Raw genomic sequence first — 27,792 nt, forward strand, 5'->3', positions numbered from 1 at the left:
GTGCCAAGTCATGCTGAGGTGGCTGAGCCCAGCTGTGTCTGGACGGCTGAGCTGAGGCCGGCTGACCTTCGCTTATGCCTCCCCCACGAGCCTGGCCTGTCCCTGAGGGGCCTGAGCTTTGGGTGATGTTTTACCTTTTGGTGCTTCCTTTCTCTGAGGCCCAGTGGTGTGTCTTTCTGGTAGGAGTGGCGGGATTAAAGGCTGGAAGGCCCTGAGGAGTGAGTGATGTGGCTGGTGACAGGGGCTGGCTGGTAGAAAGCTCACAGAGGTTCAGTGGATTGGATGTCGGGTTTGACATGACTCGGAGATGCCTGGCCAGCTGTGGACAGCATTCCTTGGCCTGAAGTCAGCTGCCTCCTCACCCCAGCCCTGGCAGGCTGCCCAGCTGGCCGCAGCAGGGACTGCAGAGTGTGGGCTAGTGGGTGGCAGCACCCTGGCCTGTGAGGTCACTGCCACCTTCCCCAGGACCTCCCGCAGGCCCCTGGGCTTTATGGAAGAGGGTCAGGATGCCCACCGTGACTTCAGGCCATCCCTCAGCTTAGCCAGGGCTCTGTTTCTTTAGGGCTGGTGGCTGAGGGGAATGCTCTGGGGGTTCTAAGAGAGGTCAGTGGCAAGTGTGGGATTTTGCGGGGCATTACGTGAGCCCTCGGGGTTCTATGAGGAGGAGGTGGATATCACTGAAACGGTCGGAACCTCCCACACCTGTTTGCTGGTCCGTTCATCCATCCATTGATTTCACATCATCCCAGGCTCTGGGGTAGGCACCGGAGACTTAGATGCCCGGCCCCTGTCCTTGAGGACTGAGCTTCCAGTCTAGTGATGAAGTAGACAGAAACTTATTAGAGAGGACTGGAGGATACATACAGTGACGGGAGTGTGTGCCAGGGCTCCAGGCTGGACAAGGGGAAAACTCGTTCGTTGCGTTTGGGGGATCAGGATAGGCTTCTGTGTGGAGGAGGTCGTAGACTTCCAGGTGGATGAGATTGGTCGGGAGGAAGGAAAACATCCAGGCTGAGGAAGAGCATGGCTTCTCGGGTACCTGTAAGTGGGGTGTCCTGGCTGGAGCAGAGAGCAGAGCAAGGTGAGACTTAAGACTGAAAGTAAGCCTTGAATCCCAGGCTGAGGAACTGGGGCGTTATCTTGAAATGTTGGGCAGCACTGATGTGTTAACACGGACATGGCCAGATCTGAACTGTACTTAGAAAAGGTCTCCTGATGCTGTAAGAAGGGGGATTGGGCAGCAAGGCTAGAGGGGGGAAGACCAGTTCTAGAAGAGATATGGGGTGGGGCGGCCCAGCACCAGAGGAGGTGCTGAGGCTCTGCACTTAGCACCGAGGCCTGGGGGGCCTGGTTCTTGATGCTGAGGGAGGTGGCTTGGCTCACGTGCTGGGGCACTGTGTCGCAGGTGGACACTCACATCCATGCAGCTGCCTGCATGAACCAGAAGCACCTGCTGCGCTTCATCAAGCACACGTACCAGACAGAGCCCGACAGGACAGTGGCCGAGAAGCGGGGCCGGAAGATTACCCTGCGGCAGGTGTTCGACAGCCTGCACATGGACCCGTACGACCTCACTGTGGACTCGCTGGATGTCCATGCGGTGAGTGGGCTCGGCCCCAGGGCCTCACGCAGTCCTGGTGGAGGACTCAGCCTGCTGGAAAGCAGCCACGATTGGTCTTGGAGAGGGGCTGGCTGTGTAGGCATCTCTTTCTCTTCCAGCCATGGGAACTGTGAGAGGCAGTTTGTCCTCAGAGAGTAAGGGCTGGAAGCAGCCTTGGGACAGAGGAGAAGAGGGTGTGACTTGAAGGCAGCGACATTCCCCTTCTAACTCCCATTTCCGCTACGTAAGAGTTAAGTGCCTTTGAGTAATTCACTTGAGCTTTTATTTCCTTGCTTGTAACATGGTGACTACCACATGCCTTAATGACATTGCAGTGTAATTAAAATACTAAATGGAGGTGCAGCTGCTATAGAAAACAGTATGGCCACTTCTCAGGAAGTTAAATATAGAATTACTGTATAGTCCAGCAATCCCAATCCTAGGTGTATACCCCAAAGAATTGTAAGCAGGGACTAAAACTGATACTTGCACATCAGTGCTTATCACAGCGTTACTCACAGTGGCCAAAGAGTGTCCATCACCACTTGAATGGATAAACAAAATGTGTACACACACACAGAGGAATATTATTCAGTCCTAAAAAGGGATAAAGTACTGATAACCTGCCACATCCACGATGAGCCCTGAAAACATTATAAATCAAAGAAGTCAGACATAAAAGGACAAGTACTGTGTGATTCCACATGTATGAGCCATCTAGAACAGGCAAGCTCATGAGACAGGAAGGAGAATGGTGGTTCCCGTGGGCTGGGAGAGGGGGTCGTGGGGAGTCACTGTTTTGTGAGGATGTAGTTTCAGTTTTATACGATGAAAAGAGTTCTGGGGACAGATGGTCGTGATTGTTGCACAGCAGTGTGAATGTACACTTAAAATTGGTTAAGACGGCACATTTTGTGTTGTTTTCAACACAGTGAAAAAATCTTAAACCAAACACTGAATGATGGAGAAAGGGCCTTATGCAGTCTAAGCAGTAATAGGACACACGTTATTACGGATGGCTCAGTGTTCTCTGCTTGCTCAGCTAGCCGTGCTCCTAGAAGCACGAGGACCTTGACCCTGCTCTACGGAGGGTCTCGGGGAAGGATGCCAGGGCTGACGTGTGGTCCCGGCCCTGGGACTTTCCAAGCTTCCATGTACGAACTGACATAGAAGGTGCTTTTCAGTGTGGTTCGCGGAGGCCACATTGTAACGGCTGGAGGAGGCGTGTGTCTGGTGGCTGCAGGACAGCGTGTGAGCTGGCTGGCGTCTCTTTCTCCAGGGCCGGCAGACGTTCCACCGCTTTGACAAGTTCAACTCCAAGTACAACCCTGTGGGGGCCAGCGAGCTGCGAGACCTGTATCTGAAAACAGAAAACTACCTAGGAGGAGAGTACTTTGCTCGGATGGTCAAGGTGAGCGAGCCCTGGGCATCTGCAAGGCCTCCTCGGATTCCCGACGGCATCTGCATTCAGGGAGTGGGGGCCTGCAGGCTCTCCTGTCCTCTTCCCCTTCCTGAATCCCTGTCCATCCAGCTCAGGCGAGGGGCAGGTGCCCAGTGCCGTGGCCCTGGCCTCCGGCTTCCAGGTGGGCAGGAAGTGCTGTGTATGGACTGTCCTGACTGCAGGCGAGAGAAAGGGGAGGATGTCCATCCCAGGCCAGCCCTCCACATCCAGGCTTGCTGCTCTGCGTGTTTGCAGCCTGCACTGGGTACAGGTTCGCTCTGTTTGGCGATGCTTCTGCTGCCGGGCCTCTAGTCGCATGGGTGACTGTGCAAGCCCAGGGCTTTCTTCCCCACGAAGGAGGAGTGAGTGCTAACAAGAGGTGTAGATCAGGCCTTCCGAGCCGGGGAGCTGGTGGCTGGGGGAGCTGCAGGGTCTGCTGCTGGGGTCAACCCAGGTTCACCCTTGGGCTGATCTGAGCTCTTTGGTGCCAGGAGGTGGCCCGGGAGCTGGAGGAGAGCAAGTACCAGTACTCAGAGCCACGGCTCTCCATCTACGGCCGCAGTCCCGAGGAGTGGCCCGGCCTGGCCCGCTGGTTCATCCAGAACAAGGTCTACTCGCCCCACATGCGCTGGGTCATCCAGGTGCCCCGGATCTAGTAAGTGTGGCAGCTGCTGCCTCCCCGTGTCCTCTGGGTCACCAGCCTGTCCCGCAGGACCTGCTGAGCCTGTCCTGCAGGATCTGCTGAGCCTGTTCCAGTGCCAGCCGACGCCTGGTCCCTGGGACTCCCGACAGAGGGGCGGTCTGCACAGATACCTTGCGATGCTTCAACACTGTTCTTTGAAGAACATATCATTGCAAAGGCCTGGTGGAACAAGCTCAATTGCTCAGTCATGTCTGACTCTTTGCGACCCATTGACTGTAGCCCACCAGGCTCTTCTGCCCATGGAATTTTCCAGGCAAGAATACTGGAGTGGGTTGCCATGCACTTCTCCAGGGGATCTTCCTGACCCACAGGTCAAACCCGTGTCCCTTGTATCTCGTGCATTGGCAGGCTGATTCTTTACCACTGCACCACCTGGGAAGCCCTGGTGGGAATGACTGCCCATCTTCTTGTCACTGTGATTTGAGGATGGACTACCTTTTTGGGTGAGGCTGGGAGTCTGCATAATCTGATGGGCAGATTGCTGGCCCACTGCCTGGATATGGCTCAGACTACCCCTGTCCTTTCCAGTCTGGGCAATGTTGGGCTCCTGGAATGGCTGGGACTTGTGGTTTAGGGGAACTGAGCTGAGTGGCAGGGAGCTGGATCAGCCTGAATCCCAGCGCCCCCCCTCCCAGTGAGGCCTCTAGCTGAAGAAAGCTCACTGATGGGCATGGGTAGGTGCTGAGTGTGCCAACCAATGCTTGGTATTGCAGAACTTGGCGAGGAGGGGAAGGATCTGTGTTGGAGCCCCACCTCTGACCCTGCCCTGGGTGCTTAACTGGGGACTTGCACTGCCTGAGGAAGGGACCAGGGCTGGTCTCTGACAGCTCGAGGGGGCTATTGGGACCACCTTTATTGGCAAGTCTCGCTTTCCCCCAGTGACATATTTAGGTTAAAGAAGCTGCTGCCAAGCTTTGGGAAGATGCTGGAGAATATCTTCCTGCCCCTTTTCGAGGCCACCATCAACCCTCAAGATCACCGAGAGCTTCACCTCTTCCTCAAATATGTAAGCATGTGTGGCAGTCGGGTGATGTGCCCAGTGGGGAAGGGAGGAGAAGACTCCCAGCAAGTTGGGTCAGCTTACCTTCTAAGATCACTGGTGTGCCCCAGGCATGAAGTGTCCAACCCTAAGAAGCTGAATTCCTAGAATAACAAGCTTCTTGCAGAGAAGGGACGTTCCCTTCTCCTCTGGGGTGGCCCTGCAGGCATGGGTGGGGTGCTGGGAAGGCAGCCACAGGGCAGAAAGATGGAAGAGTCGGTTCCTGGCCAGGTGGGGCTGAAACGACCAGGCCTGCCCCAGCTGCAGACATTTCAGACTCCTGCTTTCCCCTGAACACGAGTGGTCCTCATACCTTGCTTGGTTAAGCCCCACAAAATATATTTTTCTGGTTAGTTGTGGGAGAGGGGAGAAGGGTAGGAAGGGCATCAGCGGGGCAGGGGCTTGTCCCGCCCTCTGGGTCCCCAGAACAAAGGTGGCTGCAGACGGTGAGAGGCAAGTTCAGTGCCTGGAGAAGGTTATGGTGTGGATGGTTTCTGACAGGGAGGGAGGCAGGGAAGATCCCAGAGGGCTCAGGGTAAAGAGGTGGGGGTGGAGGGATGGCTGAGTGTATCTGTAGGGGGAAGGGTTGGGGGGTGCTGGAAAGTTTGAACAGGCGGAGGGCCAGCATTGAATTTATGTCTTAGACAATCAACATGCAGGCTATTGAGTGAGGAAAGCCCTGGAACAGAAGGTAGCTGGAGGTGGGGGCAGGGGGCCAAGGTGAGAGTTGGGGGCCTGCTCCAGCAGTAGAGACGTGAAGGGGGCTTGAAGTAGTAGTAACAGCTCACACCGATGGCCTCCCTGGCCCGGTGACCCACGCCATGAGGCGATCTCACCTCACCCTCATGACTGCCCCATTTTACATCATTTGCTAGGTAGCAGCCAGCATGATTATGCGTTGCTGTGTGTTCAGACACTGGATTATCTCACTTAATCCTTACAGCAGTCCTGTGAAGCTACTAGCTCCAATTTACACACCAGGAAACTGAGACCGCAGAGCTAAAAGGGGCAGGACTGGAATTCATACCCAGGGTCCTGACCCAAGAGTCATCGATCCCATAGGATCCTGCCTCCCATTAAGGAAAGTGAGGGGTATACAGGTGGTGGGTGCAGTTGGAGAACAGATGGGGCTTGGGCATGGCCTGCAGGTGAGTGGGGGAGGAGTTGGAGGGGCCCTCGGTGCCTGGTTTTGCAGGGGAGCAGGTGCTGTGCCTTTAGGAGGACACTGCTCGCTGTGTGGGGAGTGGAGAGGCTGGGGAGGAGGAGGAGTTGGGGTTTGGACAGATTCTGTGCTTGGGCCCTTGGGATGTCCAGTTTAGGGCCCTGCGTGGGGGACACAGAGCTCACGAGAGGGGCTGACATTGCCCCCATGCTGGGCCCTGAGAGTTCAGGAGCAGCATGGAGCTGTGCGTGCAGACAGCAGAACTCGAGGCCCCTCTGGCCCCCAGACGTGTCCAGGCCATGTTGAGGGCTACAGTGGGGACCGTCATTTCCTTTGACATGTGACTCTACAGGGAAGATTCTGGCAAGACCTTGGCGGTCCTTTGCTCCCCTGGGCCTCTACTGCCCTGTTGGGAACAGGCAGACCTGGCTGGGGCTGGGCTGGGAGCCCCCCAGATTGGGCCAGTCCTTCAGGGGCCCCTTCCCAAAGCACTGCTGTGGCCGAGTGATGGGAGCAAAGCGGCCCTGCGTGCCGGCTGGGAGCCGAGTCCTCGCAGGTACGTCTTCCCTCAGGGCCCGACCTCTGGGAGGAGGCGACAGCAAGAGGCTGGTGACTCGGGTGGGCCCGTGGAGTGTAGGGTGGGCCCAGTGTCGGTGTGAGTATGCTGGGGGGAGGGCATCTTCTGAGCTGCTCCGACCCTGCTCAGAGGGCAGGCTCCGGGAGCCAGGGCTCAGCCTTCCCAGAAGCCCTCTTGGATGGTGCCCACCTTGGCCTGCTTGTGAGGCATCCCTGCGGGCTTCTCATGGCCACCCCCGGGCATCCTCCACCTGCAGCCCCAGAGTGCAGACCCCGAGCCCTTTAGGCTCAGCTGGTGATCTCACATGGGCAAGTGCCTTCGCCAGCCTTGCTCTGCCCTCAGCCAAGCCCGCCTCACAGGGCCGCTTTAGCGCTGAGTTAGCCGACGTGTGTGGTCAGTGCTTCGGGCAGGGCCTGACGCCCCACAGGTGTGTGGAAGCGCCTGTCCCCTTCGCCTCACAGCCGTTGTCACTGCTGCTGATGGCACAGCGGAGGCCGGGAGGTGAGTCCAGCCGCCTCACGCTGCGCCTGGCCTGGCCTGGGCTCCCCTTCACTGTTGCTGCCGGTGCTCTCTAGACTGGCTTCCGGGTGCCTCTGGAAACCCTGGAGGGACAGCCTGGGGTGCTGTGCCCACTCCCCGTCCCTGGGAGAATTGTGGCTCAGGCAGGCCCCGGGGTCCCCAGCTGCGAGGCCTGGGCGCCAAGGCCTTTACCACTTTGCTCTGGCAGCCCGTCTGCCGCAGCTTGACGCAGGATCCCGCCTCCTGCCCAGGTGACAGGGTTTGACAGCGTGGATGATGAGTCCAAGCACAGCGACCACATGTTTTCGGACAAGAGCCCCAGCCCGGACGTCTGGACCAGCGAGCAGAACCCGCCCTACAGCTACTACCTGTACTACATGTACGCCAACATCATGGTGCTGAACAACCTCCGCAGGTGGGTGAGCCGGCCCTGCGCACCCTTGCCTTGGGGTGCTCCCCAACCCACTGCACTGGACCCGTACCCGCAGGGCCGCACACACACGCGGACACCATCACACATACAACGCAGCCAGCCCCATGCCTGGACACACGTGTCCATACACACACCACACTTTTGTGTGTGTGTCCATCCCTGGTAGGTTACAGATACATGACATTCCAACACATGTTCACTCACCTCCACACCAATGGCGTTCATATGTGTGTCCATCCATTCAACACATCACAGCACCTGCCAAGTGAAGGTCCTGTCCTGGGCCCAGGACACATAATAGGGGACAAAACAGACTGTATTCGTGCCCTCACAGAGCTTCCATCCAGTGGTCTTGTGTGCCCAGGCTCCCCCAGTGCACACACCCAGGCGGGGTCCAGGCGGCAGGACGCTGAGCCGTCCTTCCCACCCCTGCTGGGTCGCGAGGCTGAGGCCTCAGCCAGCGCTAGTTCCTGGGTGTGGGGCTTTTGAGTGGGACCATGACTTAAGGAGATGGCCAGGGGTGGAGTCCTGGGCTGAGCTTTCTGAGGCAGGGGCTCTAGTTCAGCTCTGTTGCTGCCCTGCTCAGGGGCTTCTGACATCTGGCTCCACTCTCTGGGATTGCCCCCTTCTTACAACAGAGTCTGGACTCGATGGTTTCTCAGGGCCTTTCCTGTCTGAATCTGAGCTGCCAGGCCCTAGGGGAGAGGAGAGGATGGATGGAGGACTGGGCCCTCTCTGTTCCCTGGAGATGGCATCTCTTGGTTCTGAGGAGCTCTGGGCCTGGGTCTCAGATTTGGGGAGAGGTTGTTTCCAGGGTGCTGTGTGTCAGCTGTGCTGACCTTGCCATGGGTGACATCTTCCCTGGAGTGGGCCCTGGCAAGCGGCGTGGGCCCACGGATGCTGGGGCAGGCGGGCCAAGGGTCCTTTCTCACCACGAGCCTCATGTCTGCAGGGAACGGGGCCTGAGCACGTTCCTGTTCCGGCCTCACTGTGGGGAGGCCGGCTCCATCACCCACCTGGTTTCCGCTTTCCTGACTGCCGACAACATTTCCCACGGGCTGCTCCTCAAGAAGGTAACCGGGCCCCTGACAGATGCCTGCCCTGCAGTGACAGTCCCACCCTGGGGCTCCTCTGGGGAGGATGGTGACCGCCTGGACTCTGGCCATACCCTGGGAGGCTCTGGCCAGTGACGCAGAAACGCTTTTTCTCGGCTCTGCTATCTGTAGTCTCTTGGTTTTATATTTAATTATGAAATAATATGATCAAATCAATCACAATTTAGGTTTTCGAAAAAGTGGAGAAATAGAAAAAAAAATCCTTACTGCTATCACTTAAAAAAAGCATCATTAGCTTATTATTATTTCCAATTCCCATGTTTTTTTTCCAGGGCGTATTTTTAATAAGCTTATTATCATAACACACAGTTCCTTCTTCGTCCCTTAACTTTGTTTCACAAGCGTTTTTCTGTGCTGTGACATGACATCTGGCTGCTCATCCTAACGGCTGCGGAAGGACAGCCCTTCTCCAGCTGCTGCACAGAATCCATCCGACTTCTTGCTTGTGTAACTAATGCTACCGTGAACTCTCTGCATTCAGTCTTCTCCATATTTTGACTCACTTCCATAGGAAGGATATTTGCTCAAACTCCTCTCCTTCCCTGTTCCGAGGGGGAGTCTAGCCATGCCTCATGTTTCTGTGTGGGGTGGGTGCTACATCAGAGAACCACTCTAGCCCGGTCATGTCCGCCCCTTTCCACCTCCAAGGAGTTGCAGTGTTTACAGTCACAACCTCAATATTTGTGGTCAAGCAAAACAACAAAAGTGGGGCATCTCCAAGGGCTGACTTGTTGGGGTCAGTGCCTGGGAGAGGGGAGGATGTAGGTTGGTGTCAGCCCGGGGCCTGGCAGGTGCCCTTCCTGCCCTGAGCTGTGCTTCCGGTCTGGAGCTGAGACGGAACGCTTCCAACAGTGGGCAGGGAGAGCAGTCCCAGGGAGGGATGGGCCCCGATGCGGGAGAGAGGTGAACACAGAGGGTGGGGTCCAGAGTCCTGGCAGGGAGCTCAGGGGTCTTCCACAGACACTGCCCAGAGCCCTGGCTTCCCTTGGTGAATGCTCCCCCCCTTTGGCTCTTGTCCCCTGAGTTTGGTGGTTCTTTTGCAGAGTCCGGTGTTGCAGTATCTCTACTACCTGGCTCAGATCCCCATTGCCATGTCTCCTCTTAGCAACAACAGTCTGTTCCTCGAATATTCGAAAAACCCTCTGAGGGAATTCCTGCACAAGGGGCTTCATGTTTCTCTCTCCACTGACGATCCCATGCAGTTTCACTACACGAAGGTGAGGACTCTAGGGGAAGGTGTCATCCTTCCACGGTAGGGACCTGAGCACACGGTGCCTGCGGGGTGGCACTGGGGGCTAGTGAAGACAAGAGGAAGCTCCTGGTGAGGGAAAGCTGTTCCTCCCAGAAGCCCTTTTTTGGGGTTCTTGAAACCATGAGGATTTCTTTTCTTTGCCTTTCATTTTCCCTTCCTTTGATATTCCCTAGCTCTGTAATATTGGCAGAGTTACTCGTATTAAAAATGCCAGCTGTCAGTTTTGTTACCACTATGATTACTAGGAAGTTGTGGATCTCTGGGACCGCGAGGAGGAAGGGAAAGGTGGCGTCATGCATGGGGACCAGTCACCAGTGTACCAGCACAAATGTGGTGGTGATGATGAGACCAGCCACAGATTAGTGAAAACAGAAGTGCCTAGGTCTTCTAGGACAGGCTCCAAGCTTCTGGTCTCACGTGTGCGTGCTGTCACTACTGTGTCCGACTCTTTTGCAATCCCATGGACTATGCAGTCTGCTAGGTTCCTCTGTCCATGGCATTTCCCAGGCAAGAATACTGGAGTGGGTTGCCATTTCCTTCTCCAGGGAATCCTCCTGACCCAGGGATCACACTGCATCTCCAGCACTGGCAGGCGAGTTCTTCTTTACCACTGAGCCACCAGGGAAGCCTCTGATCTCAAGACCCCTTTATATAATGAGGAACTGAGGCTCTCAGAGAGCTGAGGTTGACGTGCCTTGTAACTAGTGAAAATTAACTGTGTGAAATTGAAAAATATTAACTCATGTAAAGTGAAAGTGAAGTCGCTCAGTCGTGTCCAACTCTTTGTGACCCCATGGACTGCAGCCTACCAGGCTCCTCCCTCCATGGGATTCTCCAGGCAAGAGTACTGGAGTGGGTTGCCATTTCCTTCCCTAGGGGATCTTCCCAACCCAGGGATCGAACCCAGGTCTCCCACATTCCAGGCAGACGCTTTAACCTCTGAGCCACCAGGGAAGCCCAACTCATGTAAAAATAACACTAATAAATCATGAAATGTTAATACAATTACTAATTTTTATGAGAAATAACCATATTTCCACCAACTTTGATAACAAAATAGAGAATAGCATTGCTTTACATTTTTGCAAATCTCCTTAATGTCTGGTTTGATAGAAGACAGCTGGATTCTCATCTCTGTTCCTGCAGTCAATCTGTTGTGACAAATTGTTTTTACCAAAGTGCATGAAGAAATCTTGCCTCACAAAATAAATACATAGTTGGAAAAGGGAGGACCTTTCAAAAAGACTTGGGGATCCTTAGGAATCATGGGACCATGTTTTCAGAACCACTGCCTAGGATACAGAGGCAATGATGTGGCAAAGAGGTGATAGAAGGACTTGTGAGATATTTCACAGCTGAGAAAACGAAGTGAACGCACAGCTCAGGCTTAAATCCTCGTGGGCTTACGCTGTCTCACTACTGACCCTTGATCACTTCTCATTCCTAATTAATGCTCCATCTCTGTTAGTAGTTTACCCAGATTAACTTTTATTTTGGACAATCCTAAGAAAAAGTGTTAACTACAAAGCAAGGCTGCAGAGTGGGTATTAAAAGTGTGCCTGACAGGGAGATAGGCACAGGAGAGCAGGCTGGCGCCCCTAGTCCTGGGCGCAGGGCCTTGAACATGTGGCTGTCAACAGATAAATCTGCAGCTGTTCTTTGGTATCTCTGTCTTTGGTTACCTGAACTTTCACACAAAAAAGATCTTGGGAGTTTGTGATTTTAGGGGGAGGGGGATGTTGTTTTATTGTCCATGTGCCAGTTCTTAAGGAAAAATGAAATCTGCAATGTCCAAGCGTTGAAATGGACAGACTCCCATCTAACGTTTCCTCTGGGGGGAGTCTAGGAAGCGCTTATGGAGGAGTACGCAATTGCGGCTCAAGTGTGGAAGCTGAGCACGTGTGACCTGTGTGAGATCGCCAGGAACAGTGTGCTGCAGAGCGGCCTCTCGCATCAGGTACCTCTCGTCCTTTCCACCCCATACGTCAGATGCCTGCTGTGCGCCAGGCGTTTTTTCGGCCCTGCCCCTGGGGATGGATGAAACCAGCAGGGCCTCTGCCACATTCTAGGGGAGACCGCTGGGGAGACGCCTACATTTTCCTGGCTGCTGTCACCTTTTTCAGATCTCTGCTCACATGTCACCTCCTTGGAGAGGCCTTCCCCGATCACTCATTCTATAGCAGCCACACACCTGCCCTCATTATCCATCCCTTAAGTCTGTTTTTTTCCATAACATTTATTACTACCGACATTGCCATTATGTAGTCATGTGTTTTTCTGTCCTGCCTTCTAGAATATAAGTTCAGCATTACATCCCTGAGGTCAGGATTAGACTCTGGCACATAATAAGCACTCAGTGCTTCTCAAATAGCTGAACAATACCTAGATTGAACAGAAAACTCCAGGAATGGGACCCAGACATCACTCATTTTTTTTTAACAGCTCCCTAGGTGACTCTGATATGGAGCCAGGGTTGAGAACCGATGCTCCAGCGGGTGTCTGTGTCCCTGGGCAGCTCCCCTGGGCAGTGTCAATGGTATTAAGGAGAGGGCTGCATTGTGCTGCTCTTGTTGGACGCTGATGCAGATGAGAGGCAAGGCTCAAGATTCATTTTGTGGGGACTTGGTTCCCTGGACTGGTTGTCCCCAGGCACATCTGTGTGCCCTTGTCAGCTCTCGGGAGAGACTTCTAGAATCTTCACGCCTTCACCTTGCTTGCTTCATTGCCAGTGGCTCTTATAGTTCTTGTCTTTCTGATCAAGGAAAGCACAGTTAGAAATGAAGGGACTGAATGTGGTTATCAGGAGGACATCCTCAAGGACAGGAAGGCAGGAGGAATTTTGTAAAAGCTCTGTGAGGAAAGATGTCTTGATGGAGGATCTGCTTTGGAGGAATAGCCTGATTTGGTACGGCTAAGTCTGAGCTGCCATGTGGATATAGAAAGTGAATATATATTGTTTCATTTGTATTTCTCTTGGTCCATAGGAAAAGCAAAAATTTCTGGGACAAAATTACTATAAAGAAGGACCTGAAGGAAATGATATTCGGAAGACAAATGTTGCTCAGATCCGGATGGCATTCCGATACGAGACCCTGTGCAATGAGCTCAGCTTCCTGTCTGATGCCATGAAATCAGAAGAGATCACAGCCCTGACCAACTAGTCGGGCACTGGGACATGTGTTTTACCTTTTTGGTTTAATTTCAAGTCTGCCGTGATTAACAGCGGTCAAGATACCAAACTAGGACTTGCCTCCATGGAGAGGATATCGCTGAAGAACTTTCAAACTAGTGGTTTTTGGTTGCACTATTCCCTTTAAGGTCTAACATGCCCATTTCGGTGGCTTCCCTGGTGGCTCAGAGTAAAGTGTCTGCCTGCAATGCAGGAGACCTGGGCTCAATCCCTGGGTTGGGAAGATCCCCTGAAGAAGAAAATGGGAACCCACTCTGGTATTCTTGCCTGGAAAATCCCATGGACGGAGAAGCCTGGTAGGCTATAGTCTATGGGCTTGTAGAGTCGGACACGACTGAGTGACTTCACTTCACTTCATGCCAATTTCTATTTTTGAGTAATAGATGGTGACTCCTCCTTGGGGATCTGGGAGCTGGACTAATTCCCAATTTTCCAAATGTTCCTCTTCAAAGTTCTAATGCTTGCATTGTGGGGGCCAGGATCTTACATGGTCTAGTGCCCAGTGATATGAAGTCTGGTTTTCTGCCATAGTCTTCTCTATAAACTCCGCAGACTTGTTGGTAGTTGTTCATTTCGGCCTCTCATGGGCTGGCTGCCTTAAAATCTACTTCAAACCTCCCTTTCAGAAAGGAGCTACTTTGAGAGAATTAGAAAACTTCTTTCTTTGCGTTTTTTTTTTTTAAATGAGTTTTTAAAACTGTTTTATTTAGCCCTCCTCCCTTCGTATTTAGGAAACCAAATATTCATATCACAGCCATCACTCCTATTCTGTGTCTTGGTTTCCTCATCTGAAAGGAGAAGGTTTAGATCAGATGAGTGGTTTTCCGTGGTGTTCTGTGAGCTCGGCTCCTGGACCACTTCAGGGCAGGGAATGAGAAGGGGGTTGAGGCTCTGAGGTGCTGCTTTTACTTCAAGGTGACTCAGCTTTCACTGGTTTTATACTGGGGCTTCTATGTATTTACATTTGAACTAAGGACTTTGAAAACACAGGACTAGATGACCTCTGTTTCTTTTGGCTCTAATATTCTGTGATTGTAGCCCAATTATCATTTTACTTATGAACAGTTAGGGCCACAGAAGTGAAACTTGATTAAGGTCACACAGCTCTAATAAGTCATAGGCTCAGACCTAGGTTTCCCTAATCCTAATCTAGTCCTTTCCCCACTATTCTTTCAGGCCTGATACATTTAGAATTTTTTTCTATCACTGTAACTTGGTGCATTTTCCACCGCCCCCCTGCCCCAAGGTGAAATCTCTCCTTTACCTAATATGCAGACCTCTTTAGAATATATGTGGTCCCAGGGGCCAGGCAGAAAGCATTTTTAAAGACCAGGCTGAATTTAAGCTTTACCAACATACTCTTCATCTGTGTTACTCGGGCCTTGTACATAGTAGGTGCTCAATAAATGTATATTATATAAAAATGAATGAATCTCCTCTTTTGGAAATATTTTAAGGTTGTATGATCCTGGAACTCAAGAGGCTGCTCAAGGACCTTCTTGTCTATCTCTATGGGCAAATATAGACTAGAGTAAGCCCTTGTGAATCATTACAGAGTTAGAAGAACACTATTTTTGCCTGTGAAGATGCTTACCTGGCTTTAGGTTGTCTTGTCCTGTTACTTTATAACGATTATCCCCTCCACTGGTCAACTTAGCATACGGAACAATAAATACAGTCTTTTTACAAGGCAAACATATGCTATCTTATAGCTAACCATGAAACTGAATGAAAACCGAGCATTTATTTTAGGCACTCGTTATTTTTAAAAAGCCATTTGTATACATTTGCCTGAACATAACAAGTATTTTACAGTTTTTCATTGTCATTTTATGTGTATCAAGCATTTAATTATTAAGTAAAGTCTGTTAGGACTGTGGCTAAACAGTTTTAAACTATTTTAGGCTAATCTTTAAATTTTAAAGAAAAGATACAGGCATCATGAAAAGCTATTAATAATAATTACTAATTTATCTTTTCTGAATCAAGATTCAGCTATGGATGACATTCACTAGGAAAACTCAAAATTTGAACTGAAGCTTTCAAAACCCAGGAGGGAAACTTTTGCTCTTTTTTTCTAATTTCTGCTGTCATAGTTCATGAGTCAAGTCTCACATGGCCATTTCCTTTTCCCTGGATATATCTCCAGTCTGTTCAGTCAGTACCTACTGGATTTTACCTGACCTGCACGCTTTTCAGATACCTTTTTCTATAGCACGATGCACTTTTATTACATCATCAACCTAATTGGCCTTTTTAGGGTGAATCTCTTTCTTTTGTGATCACAGCTGGAATCAAAGACAACTGTACACTAGCCCACACTTCTAGCAGAATGGTTTTTGAGACATGCTTACTCTAAAGGGCTCAAGTTCACATCGTTACTTGAAACTGCATTGTTGAAATGATCAATGTTATTGTTCTGTGCCTCATAAAAACCAATCACAGCTCCCGGGGTGGTGTCTACCAAGGCCTGTCCTGCACCTTTACTTTGTCTTACCTTGGATAAGGCAGAGTTAAAAGAACATCCCTATGGCTTTCTCTTTACTTGTTTCTGAGTGCCGTGATGGTGAAATAATATTTTGATCATTTTCTGAGATTGCAGACGCAACTGAAGGTGATACACTGGTAATAAACCTAGGTATTCTCTACCTAAAAACTATGACTGTTATAAAAAACAGGTATAACTAACTGCAATAAAAGGAACACTTATCAGACATAGTTCCTTGAAAATTTTTATAAACCTTCAACCTCTAAAGAAATATCTTATTAGGGAGATAGAGTATGCCAGAGTTAGACTATAAACAGCTGCAAGATTGGAAAAATAAGTCTCTGAGGGGGCTTTTATGTCTTTGACACCAAAATGTGTACTTCTCCATGATGATATAAACTGCTACTCCTTCTAATAAACGGTTTTCCCGTTCTCAACCCTAAGATTCTAGCCTGCTTCTCTAATCCCACTCTTTTATCTTAGAAATGATCTTACAAGGTAAAATATCAAAACCACCACAGGGTGAAGTATTTTATTATTTTTACTATCCAGTAGGGTAACAGAAAGACATGAAAACAAATGACCATCTGTTGCTGTTTATGTTATACTGTCATTGTAAATGTCCTTTATAAATGTGGGTGGGTCACCTGATTTCTCTAATCTCCAAGTAGCTTTCTTACTCCTAGATAAAGTAAGCTGGACTTAATGAAGAAAAAAACAGTTAAAAATACAAATTCTTTGGACTGCCTTTTAATGAATCCAACTTCTCAATGATAAAAATCACTGAACCAAAAGATACTTTCAAGCAGCCTTATTACCTATATTAGGTATAAGTAAATCGAGTCTAATTTGAAGTGTTTTAAAACATAGCACAAAAACAGCACAATCTGCCAGAACACAACACAAAGCAGTCCTCTAAGGAATATAAACACTTGGTATATAAAAACGTGAAACTACATAATAAAAAAAAAATCTCAGTTACCTAAAATTTACTTGCTAAAGATTATTTATTGCACAATACATCAGTTTGCATCAAGAACAAAACAGATACTATTATCTTCAACTTCTAAATTCAGTACATAGTCAAATCCATTTTCTCAAACTAAAGTTCTACAGTATTATGAGTAAACCCTTTGTTATTAAGACAGGGAAACTTTATAACTTACAAATTTCTTAAGAGTTCATGAAACAGCTTCATAAATCCTAGAAGGCACACATATTTCCTATCATAGTAAATGCATTTAAGTACTTAATATTTAAAAAAGACAAGCTGTACAGAATACAAAAAGTACACATTTCATCCATTAAACAAATTTACAACTTTTACAATTAGTTATTACAGTAGAACCTACCTAACATTCACATCTAAAGAATTATTACCCAGTTTAATGGAGTGACCAAAAAACTGCTCATTTATTTGATAAGGCTAGTAAAAATATATTTCACAGTATCAGTTAGTGTCTTGGAGCTTATATTGGAAAATAAAAAGGTTTGGGCAACATCAAGTCACTGGGCTCACTATGAAAAATAATTCCTTGAGATGTGAAGGATTCTGGGGGATAAAATCATTGCCTATAACTGGAAAAATCAAAAAATCTATAAAGAAATTTTATTCATTTTCAAAAACATTCTTAAATTGGGCAATCTGAATGAGACTCAGCAAATCCATAAAGACAGTACACCATGGAACATATTTTAGAAGACTTGGTCTCCAAAGACTTTTATCTCCAAGTTTTCAAAATATGTTCCATGGAGTACTGGGGAACCTATGGAGGACAATCAGAGGTCTGGATTTTGACTTGAATTTAATTGAATTTTTTTTGGAAAAAAATTAAAAAAAAAAAAAAAAAAAACAAGTCCCATCATGCAACTGTGTTACTCGTCAAATTCCGATATACTTGTATTCACCAGTGCATTAACATGTTTTTGTTGGCTGACTTCATAAATATTTAGTTATTGTGGTACATAAATTTATATAAGGAAATGTATAATGAGAAAATGATAGAGCAGGGTTGGGGTATGGGGGCTTTGTGTGTGTGTGTGTGTGTGCGCAGCACGTGTGTGTAGGGATTTTGAGACTTTGAGTATGATTTTTACTTGGGGAATAAAACAGTTCTGCTGCTGAAAGAAAGTGTGAATACCACAGATAAAGTCAGTTTCTAAAGAGCCTGCAAACTGGAGGAAGGGGCTTTCTCAGGTCACACAGCCATCAAGTGCACTGCCAGGCCGACAGGACCGAGACCCCAGCACTCCTCTTGTATAAGCAGCTGCCTCCATCAGGAAAGTCAACCAATTATTAGTATTATATTAGGGGGTAAAATCCAAGCTACATTTGGTTGGACATTTTTCCTAAAACAAACTTAATTTGCATTCTGATTAAAGCCCCCAGTATCCAAAAATTCTGCCGTCAATAAGCAGCAACTTAAATTGTATGCTTTGGTACTTCAGAAAATACTAATATTTGTAACATACCAATAATAAATCAGAAAATAATGTGGAATGTTAAAACACTTTTTAAAGACACCAGGCCCTAGTTTATTATATGCTGAAATGTTAATATGTAGCATAAAATAATATTTTACTTTATAAACAAAATTTTAAAAAAATGGCTCAAGTGCTGCTGAACACCCTATCTATACTCTTTCCTGGCGTTTCAAATGAAATACAGTGAAACAGAAAGTCAAGTCATCTCCTAATTTTCAGGAGTGTTTTGTGTACATATGGTTAAAAGGCTACATACTATTTTCTTAATCTAAGAAATTTGAAGACTCTAGGACCTCAGGAAGATGCCTTCAAATTAAGAAAATAAAAGCACCATAAACCAATGTTAAAGATTTATCATAATTTGGACATAAAATTTAGGGTCTATGATGAAGAAAAACTTCCATCTGAATCTCCAGGATGAATAAGTATTAACAAAAGCTATTTATAACAGTTTCCCAGCTGTAGGAAAGCATTTAGAATAGCCAAGAAGACTCCCCAGCAGAAATCCATTTACAAGGCAAAGTCCTGCCCTAATTCATAGTCTTCACCCAAATTACACAGCATGGGGGGAAAAAACACATAAGTTAAAAAACATGTAGTTCCAAAACACACTGTTAAAGTTAGGAAATAATTAGGGATTATTTCAAGTAAAAACTATTAAAAGAGCAATAGTCAACCACAAGGGGGCATATATATTCCTTAGATCCCAGCAGAAAGACTAATTTAAGTAGTAACATGCACTCTGATGTATTATACATTTTCAGTTAAGATTTTCTCTCACATGGCTACAACTTTTTAAAATTCAAGGTTTATTTTAAACCTAACGAAATAGATTCCAGAATACTCTTGCCCTGAAAAGTAAGTGTTTCAGAAGCCCCTGGAAATGTTGTTAACTCAGCAAAGAATTCAAGAGCAATTAGTCCTAATATGTATTAGAACAGACAAATAATAGGAAAATATGGTCTAAAACGGTAGCAAATTTTAGGTTATCCCAAATGGAAGACAGGGAAAGTTTATCCAAATAAAAGGACAAACTATCAGAATAGCAAAAATAAGAGGGTGGGGGGAATTGCTGTGTCTGTGCCACAATATCCCTGCCCTCTTTCCCCATGACTGAAGTATGTGTAGCCCACACCAGCAACGGAACACTTCACCAGGAGGTCACGGCCTGTGGGGCTGGCCTGCCTCATCAGCCATGTTAAGAATATAGTTAGCCATATCATCTTCAGTGGGTGCATCTGACACTACCCAAGATTCATTCGCTCCAGTCATCTGTAGGCGACAGATAGGGCAATTCCTGTGCCGATCACTCCTATTAGAGAAATAAAATAAAGAATAGTTTGTTTTCTTTTTCTGTTTAAAACAATGAATTTGAAATGTAATACATGTACTTTTTTAAAAAAGGAAATAGCATAAAAGTGTATAGTGAAAAATACATCTCTTCCTCCTACCCTAATCTTTATTATCCCTGGAGGCAACTGCTGTTAACCAGTTTCTTACATATTCTTCAGTTTTTTATATATTCTTCTAGAGACAGATTAGCCATGACCAGCTTGTGTGTGTCTACACATCACTGCTCTTTTTTACAAGTATCAGCACATGTTAGAGCTGCCTATTCAAAATACACTGTTTGGATAGGCTATAATTCATTTAACTTATCTCCCGTTGAAGGAAGGACATCTAGATTTTTTCCTATCTTTTGCTGCTATAAACAATGGAATGGAAGCATTCAGAGCTTAAAATAAAATGAACTTTACATGCAGAATAATTTTGGGGGGAGGAAAGAGCTTATATATAATCACTTAAATAAGATTATGTTTTCCAAAGGGATTTTTTTCTCTTGTCAAACACTACTTTGGAAATTTTAAAAATAGCATATTTGAGCCAGAAACATGTCACAGAGGGAAAATATTTTTCTCTTTATTGTTCAGTGAAATCTGAAACCAAAGTAATTATATCAATCGCTCTTTGGCTTCTGTGCAAAAATTTAGAAATCTGTTCTAAAAACTAAATGTGAAAGTAGAGCAGATTCATTTCTGGATCTTCAGAGATAGTTTTAAAGATAATTATCTGTGCTCTTCTGTGCACAAAAGTCACAATTTTAAAACAGTTGATTTCTGCTTCTGGCCAAGGGACCAGATTTATCTTCCCACTTAAAACAACTAAAACACTGGACAAAATACATGAAATAATGGTTTTCAACACTAAACACAAGATGACAAAGGATTATAATCCCAGAGAGATGGGAAACAAAACAAGGTGAGTCCTATAATTACCCAGCTCACTGCCTCTGAGAGTTTCCGTGCCAGAGAGAGTGCAGGGGAAACAGATGGAGGCTGGTAGACTCCCTGAGTTGACAAGACAAGAGCAGAGACTCTTAGGATGCCAAGACAGCTAGTTCATAGGGTAAAGTGCTGGACAGGAGAAAGCGACAAAGGGAGAATCCCAGAGTCTACTGAAGGCCCCTGTAGACATATTCAGCAGAGTAATGATCAGTGTGTGCGAGTCAGGAAACTACTCAAGCCCAGGAATCACTCAAAAGGATTTGAGGCGACAGTAACCAAAGCTCACAAAGGGCCTGGACATTGCCTGTTCCTACCAGACAGAGTGGAAAACCTTGTAATTCATGGAGCATCGGGTACCCTACTCTGAAGGCTTGCCTCAGCAGGGCATAATTGGCTCTAAACTAAACATCACTCTGGTCCTGCCTAACAAGTCATAAAAGCAAGACTCCAAAGGATCAAACTGTTTCCAAGTAACTATATTCCAGAACAAAGCTCAAGGATATTTATAGGAATTCAAAAATATCCAGTACCGCAAAAGGTAAAAAATCAATGTCTGGAACCCAGCTAAGAACTACCATTCATACAGAGAAGCATAAAAATACAACCCAAAATGAAGAAAACAATCCATCAAAACTGATCCAGAACTGACAGATACATCAGAATCAGCAACAAGAAAATGAAAGGTTATGATAATTGTATTCTATATATTTAAAAAGCTAGAGGAAAGACCACATATTAAGCAAAGATTGGAAGATATTAAAAACTTGAATTTCTGGATGAGTACTAAGATATCTGAATAAAAAAATACACTGAGTGGGATTAATGGCAATAGACTGCAGGAAAAAAAATCAGTGATTTTGAAATGATATAGCAGTATTAATTATCCAAAATTAAACACAGAGAAAATGACTCAAAAAATAAGGCAAAATAGCATCTGTGAGCTGTGCAAAAGTGGTCTAGTACATCAGTGGCTGGAGTCCCAGAAGGAGACGGGACAAAAGAGAACAGAAAAAGATGTTTAAGAAAATACTAGCTGAAAAATTTCCAAAACTCATGATACTATACACCTACAAATCCAAGGAGCTCAATGAATCTTAAGTGCAAGAAACATGAAGAAAACTAAGGCACATCAAAATCAAACTGCTGAAAATCAGAGATGAAGGGGAAAAAAACCTTAAAAACAGCCAGAGGGAAAAAGGCACATTACTTACAGAGGAAAAAAGATGAGGATGAGAGCAGATTTCTCACTGAAAATGTTGTAAGCAAGAAGATGGTGGAGCAATGTCATTAAAGCACTGAGAGAAAAACTGTTATCAGTCTAAAATTTCATATCCAGGAAAAAATCTCTCTCAAAAAACGTTTTGCTGTCATTCGATAACGTTCTATGGAATTTATAAAAAAAGAGCTAGTAGACAAATCATTATTAAGGTTGCAGGATATAAGACTGATACACAAAACTGCTTATCTCTAGTATAGAGAAATACAATAATCAAAACCTGAAATTTAAAAATAACATTTAAAGTAACATAAAAATTATAAAATACTTAGGGATAGATCTGTCAAGGATGTGCAACACTGGAAACTACGATTGATGACAGAAATTAAAGAAGACCTGTGGGAGACCTGGGTTTTATCCTTGGGTTGGGAAGATTCCCTCGAGAAGGAAAAGGCTACCCACAGTATTCTGGCCTGGAGAATTCCATGGACTGTATAATCCATGGGGGTCACAAAGAGTTGGACATGACTGAGCGACCTTTACTTTCACTTTCAAATAAATGGCAAAACATAGTGAGATGTGGGTTGGGAAGACTTAATATTGTTAGGAAGTTTTATTATTGTTTAGTCACTATGTCCAACTTAACACTCCCCAAATTATTTAACTCAATCCCAATCAAAATTCTTATAGACTTTTTTTGGTAGAAATTGACAAGTTGATTATAAAATTCACACTGAAACGCAAAAGATCTACAAAAACCAAAACAACTTTGAAAAAGAACAAAGTTGGAGGACTAACACTCCCTGATTTTAAGACTTACAAAGCTACACTAATCAAAGTAATATGATATTGGTGTGAAGTAGACAATAGGTCAATGGAACAAAAGAGAGTCCAGAAATACTCACCTGTGTTTGAACAACTGATTTTCAACAAAGGAGCAGAGGCAATTTTAGAGAAGAAAAGAGTCTTTTCAAAAAACTGTGCTGGAGCAACTGGAAAGCCATTAACAGTAAAATAAAAATTTTTTGATCCATACCTCACACCATACAAAAATTAACTCAAAATGGATCCTAGACCTAAATGTAAAACCTAAAAACAATAAATCTTTTAGAAGGAAAAATGGAAGAAAATCTTCGTGACCTTGGGTTAAACAAAGATTTCTGAGATATGACACTAAAATGATTATTCATTAATCACAAATTGAAAAACTGGACTTCATAAAAATTAAAAATTTCTACTCTTTGAAAGACATTCTTAAGAGAATGAAAAGATAAATCACAGAGTGGGAGAAAATATTTGCAAATTATATATCTGATAAAGGGCATGTATCCATAATACATAAAGAACTCTCAAAACTTAATACAAAAACAACTAAGTAAAAAAATGGGCAAGAAGGATCATCAGTATCATCTTTCTAGATTCCATATATATGCATCAATATATGGTATTTGTCTTTCTCATTCTGACTTACTTCACTCTGTATAATAGGCTCTAGGTTCATCCACCTCATTAGAACTGACTTAAATTCATTCTTTTTAATAGCTAATATTCCACTGTGTATATGTACCACAACTTCTTTATCCATTCATCTACTGATGGACATCTAGGCAGCTTCCATGTCCTAGCTATTGTAAACAGTGCTTCAGTGAACACTGCAGCAAAGAGAGACAGACATTAAGAATAGACTTTTGGTCACAGTCAGGGAAGGAGAGGGTGGGATAAATCGAGAGAATAGTATTGAAATATATACATTACCATATGTAAAATAGTTAGTGGGAATTTGCTGTATGACACAGGGAGCTCAAACTGGTGCTCTGTGACAACCTAGAAGAGTGGGATGGGGAGGGAGGTGGAGGGAGGTTTAAGAGAGAGGGGACATATGTATGCCTGGGGCTGATTCATGTTGATGCATTGCAGAAACCATCACAATATTGTAAAGTAATTACCCTCCAATTAAGAACAAAATACAATTTAAAAAAACAGGAATGGGCAAAAGAATCTGAATGAATATTTCACCACAGATGAAATACATATAGATGGGAAATTAGCATAAGGAAAGTGCTCAGCACCACCAGTCAGCAGGGAAAGGCAAATTAAAACCACAGTGAGATACCACTACACATCTATTAGAATGGCTACAATCAGAATGACAAGTACCAAGTACTGGCAAGGTTGTAGGGCAACTGGAACTTTCAAAAACTGGAGTGTAAAATGGCACAACCACTTTGCAAAACAACTGGCAGTTTCTTAAAAAGTTAAACATACACCTACCATATGATCTAGCCATCCCATTGTAGGTATTTATCCAAGAAAAAAGCCAAAATGTGCATCCATAAAAACAGCTGAGCACAAATGTATACAGCAGCTTTATTTATAACAGCCAAAAATTCAAAACAACCCAACGTCCATCAACAGGTGAATGGATAAAGAAGCTGTAGTATATTCGTACAATGAATACTACTCAGCAATAAAAAGCAAGGGACTACTGATACATACTACGACAAAGTAAATCTTGAAAAAATTACAATGAATGAAAGAAGCCAGACCAAAAAAAGAGTACATACTGTATGGGACATCCAAATTATTTTACAGTGAGTGACTGAAACCATGTTAGTGGCTGTCTGGGGACTGGGAGGAGGGATGGTGGAAGGAGACCTTCTGATGGGCATGAGGTGACTTGGGGGTGATGGATTTGTTCATTATCTAAATTGTGAGGATGATTTTTATGATTATATACATATATCAGATTGTACTTTAAATATCTATAGTTTACCATATGTCAGTGATAAATTTTCTTAAATGCTTGATTCTTATTTTGTAAAATAATGAGCTTGACTAGCCATTCTCTAAAGTTCTCCTCAGGTCCAATACTCAATATTCAAGGATTAATATTACTCTTTCTAATGACATATGGAGGGAAAAATGTACAAAAGAGGAGAAAAATGGAAGGAAAGGAAAAATGTTTTATTCTAGACTTTAATCAGGCACAAACCTCTTTACAGCAAAAGTAAATCGTCAAAACTAAGCTACATCCTCACATTTTATAGACTATGTATAAAAATATTTTAAGCAGTAGGAGGCATGTCATAAAATCCAAAGTATTAAAGAACAAAGTCTCTTATACTTAACTACCATATATTTGCATTTTTTGAAGTATATTCATACACTTTCCCATTTGACCTTGGCCTACCCCATGAAGGCAGCAGATTACTCACCACTTGTCAATGCACTTCTGACAAAAGCTGTGAGCACAGGGCAGGATTAGGTCAGCTCGACCATCCATACAAATACAGCACTCTTCCTCGTCAGTCAGCTGCTTTACCCTGCAATGTGAAAAACGAGCTGGAGCAGTGCTGTTCTCTGTCGTCACTGTGCTGTAAACTTTCCTTCCATTGGCTTAAAAAGCGTAATCAAGGATGTATGTGCTCTCAACATAAAGCACAACATGACTCATGCAGTGTGGAGTAAAATAACCTGTATTTTAGGTACAGCAAACATATTAGGGAAGAAGTACTACAGGGGAAATTTCATAGAGAAAAGACTGGATAGAAGATAAATCCTGAGATGGTTTAAAAGAAAATATGGACTAAAACTGGAAATATTCAGGTCTTTCTGAAAATAACTTAGCCCATTTTAATCATATTGAATTTTTATACATGAATTCAACCAAAAGATGATTTATTCACTATGCAGGATATAAAGCTCTCAAAAATATGGGCCCTGCCATCAGGGTCTACATATTATGCTGCTGCAGCTAATGGGCATATAAATGAAAGAACAGCTTAGCCTTAAGGTTCAGGTGCCATATGAAATATAGAAGAGATAGAATGCAAAGTATCTGTCCTCAAAGAGCTCTTTCATCTCAGGAAGAAAAGAGATGTTCAACCTTCTACTCCAGCCACAATTTAGAATGCCCCTGAATGAGCCAAGTGCCTTTATATGTGGTGTTTTCCTTTCCTGGAGTTTGGCAAACTCCAACCTCAGTTACTCAGCTCAAGATACCATCTTCTCTATGCTCTCAAAAACCAACATTTCCCTCAACTAAAGGTTTTAAATACTGCATTTTATTGGCTGTTTATTGGTTAGTCTATCCATAAACTGTAAACTCATAAGGAGTTTGTCTTAGGTTCTCAAAATATATTTCTTGAAGTGATTTAAATTTGCTTTTAATCTTTGTGCTATTCTGTAATGTTTAGGTTTTCTTCATCAAGCATGTATTGCTTTTATAATTATATAAAAATTAAATGTTCCAAACTATAGCCACTAGACTGTAAGCTTCTTAACTGTAGAAACTACCTCTAACATGTTTTTATTCCTGGCTGTGCTTATACCACTGTATGTAAGACACTGATATAGTACTTTAAAATCTGTCAATTTGTATATAGAAAATAAGTGAACGTCAAATGTGTATTATGTGTAGTAAGTGCTAAGTAAAGAAGGAAGAAAGTATGTTTCAAATTTGTCAGAAAGATAAGGTACAAAAATGACAGGATTTCGATAGAGGACATTCAATGTGAACAAACAAAGCTAAACAGGTAGGGAAAAGTGTCTATCAAGCAGGCTGATATGAAAGACTGCTTAAGTATAGCAGAGACAATCTGATCCTTGCATGTCAAAAGAGTAAGTTTAAACTTGTTTTGATAGAGTTTAATCAAGGGGAAAGTGAACCCCCATTGGAAATAATGCTTTAGGAGATCAGCTGGGAGACCAGTATGAGGGACAGTCTAGAGAGTGGAACACCAATTAGATCCTTGTTTCAGTAATTCACCTGGGACATAATTAAGCCTGGTCTAAGGGGTATTACAAAAGACAAATCATTAGGGTGTGGTAATAGGGTAAATGCTGTGCTTCAGCAATGCATAAAAGAGGGCAGCTTCTGAACTGAAATTGGGAAACTGAATGAAAACCTAGATGGGTGTGGATCTAATGTATTTTAATTTTTCTATATCTGTTTATTTCAATGTTTAAATGCCTTTTAGGTGCAAGGTAATGCTAAAAATCCTTCAAGCTAGGCTTCAGCAGTACATGAACTGAGAACTTCCAGATATACAAGCTGGATTTAGAAAAGGCAGAGGAATCAGAGATTAAATCACCAACATCTGTTGGATCATAGGAAAAACAAGGGAATTCCAGGAAAACATCTGCTTAATTGACTATATTAAAGCCTTTGACTATGTGGATCACAACAAACTGGAAAATTCTCAAAGAGATGGGAATACCAGACCACCTTACCTGTCTCCTGAGAAACCTGTATGTGGATCAAGAAGCAACAGTTAGAACCAGACACGGAACAACTGACTGGTTCAAAATTAGGAAAGGAGTATGTCAGGGCTGTATATTGTCACTCTGCTTATTTAACTTATATGCAGAGTACATCATGTGAAATGCTGGGCTGGATGACTCACAAGCTGGAATCAAGATTTCTGGGAGAAATATCAACAACCTCAGATATGCAGATGATACCACTCTAATGGCAGAAAGTGAAGAGGAGAACGAAAGAGCTGGCTTGAAACTCAACATTCAAAAAACTAAGATCATGGCATCTGGTCCCATCACTTCATGGCAAATAGATAGGGAAAAGTAGAAACAGTGGGCTCCAAAATCACTGTGGATGGTGACTGTAGCCATGAAATTAAAAGATGCTTTCTTCTTTAATAGAAAAGCTATGACAAACCTGTGCGTGCTAAGTCGCTTCGGTTGTGTTCGACTCTTTGCAACCCCATGGACTGTATAGCCTGCCAGGATCCTCTGGCCATGGGATTCTCCAGGCAAGAATACTGGAATGGATTGCCATGCCCTCTCCAGGGGATCTTCCCAAACCAGGGATTGAACCTAAGTCTCTTATATCCCCTGCACTGGCAGGCAGGTTCTCTACCACTAGTGCCATCTGGGAAGCCCTTGACAAACTCAGACAGCATATTAGAGAATAGAGACATCATTTTGCCAACAAAGGTCTGTATAATCAAAGCTATGGTTTTTCCAGTAGTCATGTATAGATGTGAGAGCTGGACCATAAAGAAGGCTGAGTGCCAAAGAACTGATGCTTTTGAATTGTGGTGCTGGAGAAGACTCTTGAGAGTCCCTTGGACAGCAAGGAGATCAAACCAACCAATCCTAAAGGAAATCAGTCCTGAATATTCATTGGAAGGACTGATACTGAAGCTGAAGCTCCAATACTTTGGCCACCTGATGGGAAGAGCTGACTCACTGGAAAAGACCTTGACCCTGGGAAAGATTGAGAGCAGGAGAAGGGGTTGACAGAGGATGAGACGGTTGGATGGCATCACC

The 27,792-nt window shown here is 44.9% G+C and overlaps 2 protein-coding genes across 8 annotated transcripts in view; one reads left to right on the forward strand and one right to left on the reverse strand.

Annotated features, from left to right (window-relative positions):
- AMPD3 (adenosine monophosphate deaminase 3) overlaps nucleotides 1-14,459 on the forward strand; it is a 48,564-nt gene extending 34,105 nt beyond the window's left edge. For all 6 annotated transcript variants that reach the window (XM_005689693.3, XM_018059533.1, XM_018059531.1 and 3 more), the window contains 9 exons: nucleotides 1,406-1,600; nucleotides 2,880-3,011; nucleotides 3,533-3,696; nucleotides 4,624-4,750; nucleotides 7,293-7,456; nucleotides 8,427-8,547; nucleotides 9,633-9,806; nucleotides 11,688-11,798; nucleotides 12,826-14,459. In XM_005689693.3, the coding sequence (XP_005689750.1) occupies nucleotides 1,406-1,600; nucleotides 2,880-3,011; nucleotides 3,533-3,696; nucleotides 4,624-4,750; nucleotides 7,293-7,456; nucleotides 8,427-8,547; nucleotides 9,633-9,806; nucleotides 11,688-11,798; nucleotides 12,826-13,002 (1,365 nt within the window). In that variant the 3' untranslated portion in view covers nucleotides 13,003-14,459. The remainder of the gene's footprint in view (nucleotides 1-1,405; nucleotides 1,601-2,879; nucleotides 3,012-3,532; nucleotides 3,697-4,623; nucleotides 4,751-7,292; nucleotides 7,457-8,426; nucleotides 8,548-9,632; nucleotides 9,807-11,687; nucleotides 11,799-12,825) is intronic.
- RNF141 (ring finger protein 141) overlaps nucleotides 16,254-27,792 on the reverse strand; it is a 37,043-nt gene continuing 25,504 nt past the window's right edge. Inside the window, exons 5-6 of one of the 2 annotated variants that reach the window (XM_005689691.3) lie at nucleotides 24,720-24,827; nucleotides 16,254-19,315 (exon numbers count right to left, since the gene is read on the reverse strand). In XM_005689691.3, the coding sequence (XP_005689748.1) occupies nucleotides 19,165-19,315; nucleotides 24,720-24,827 (259 nt within the window). In that variant the 3' untranslated portion in view covers nucleotides 16,254-19,164. The remainder of the gene's footprint in view (nucleotides 19,316-24,719; nucleotides 24,828-27,792) is intronic. The other variant, XM_005689690.3, reaches the window with a different exon arrangement.

Source organism: Capra hircus, chromosome 15 (assembly GCF_001704415.2).
Source record: "Capra hircus breed San Clemente chromosome 15, ASM170441v1, whole genome shotgun sequence".
Taxonomy (NCBI): domain Eukaryota; kingdom Metazoa; phylum Chordata; class Mammalia; order Artiodactyla; family Bovidae; genus Capra; species Capra hircus.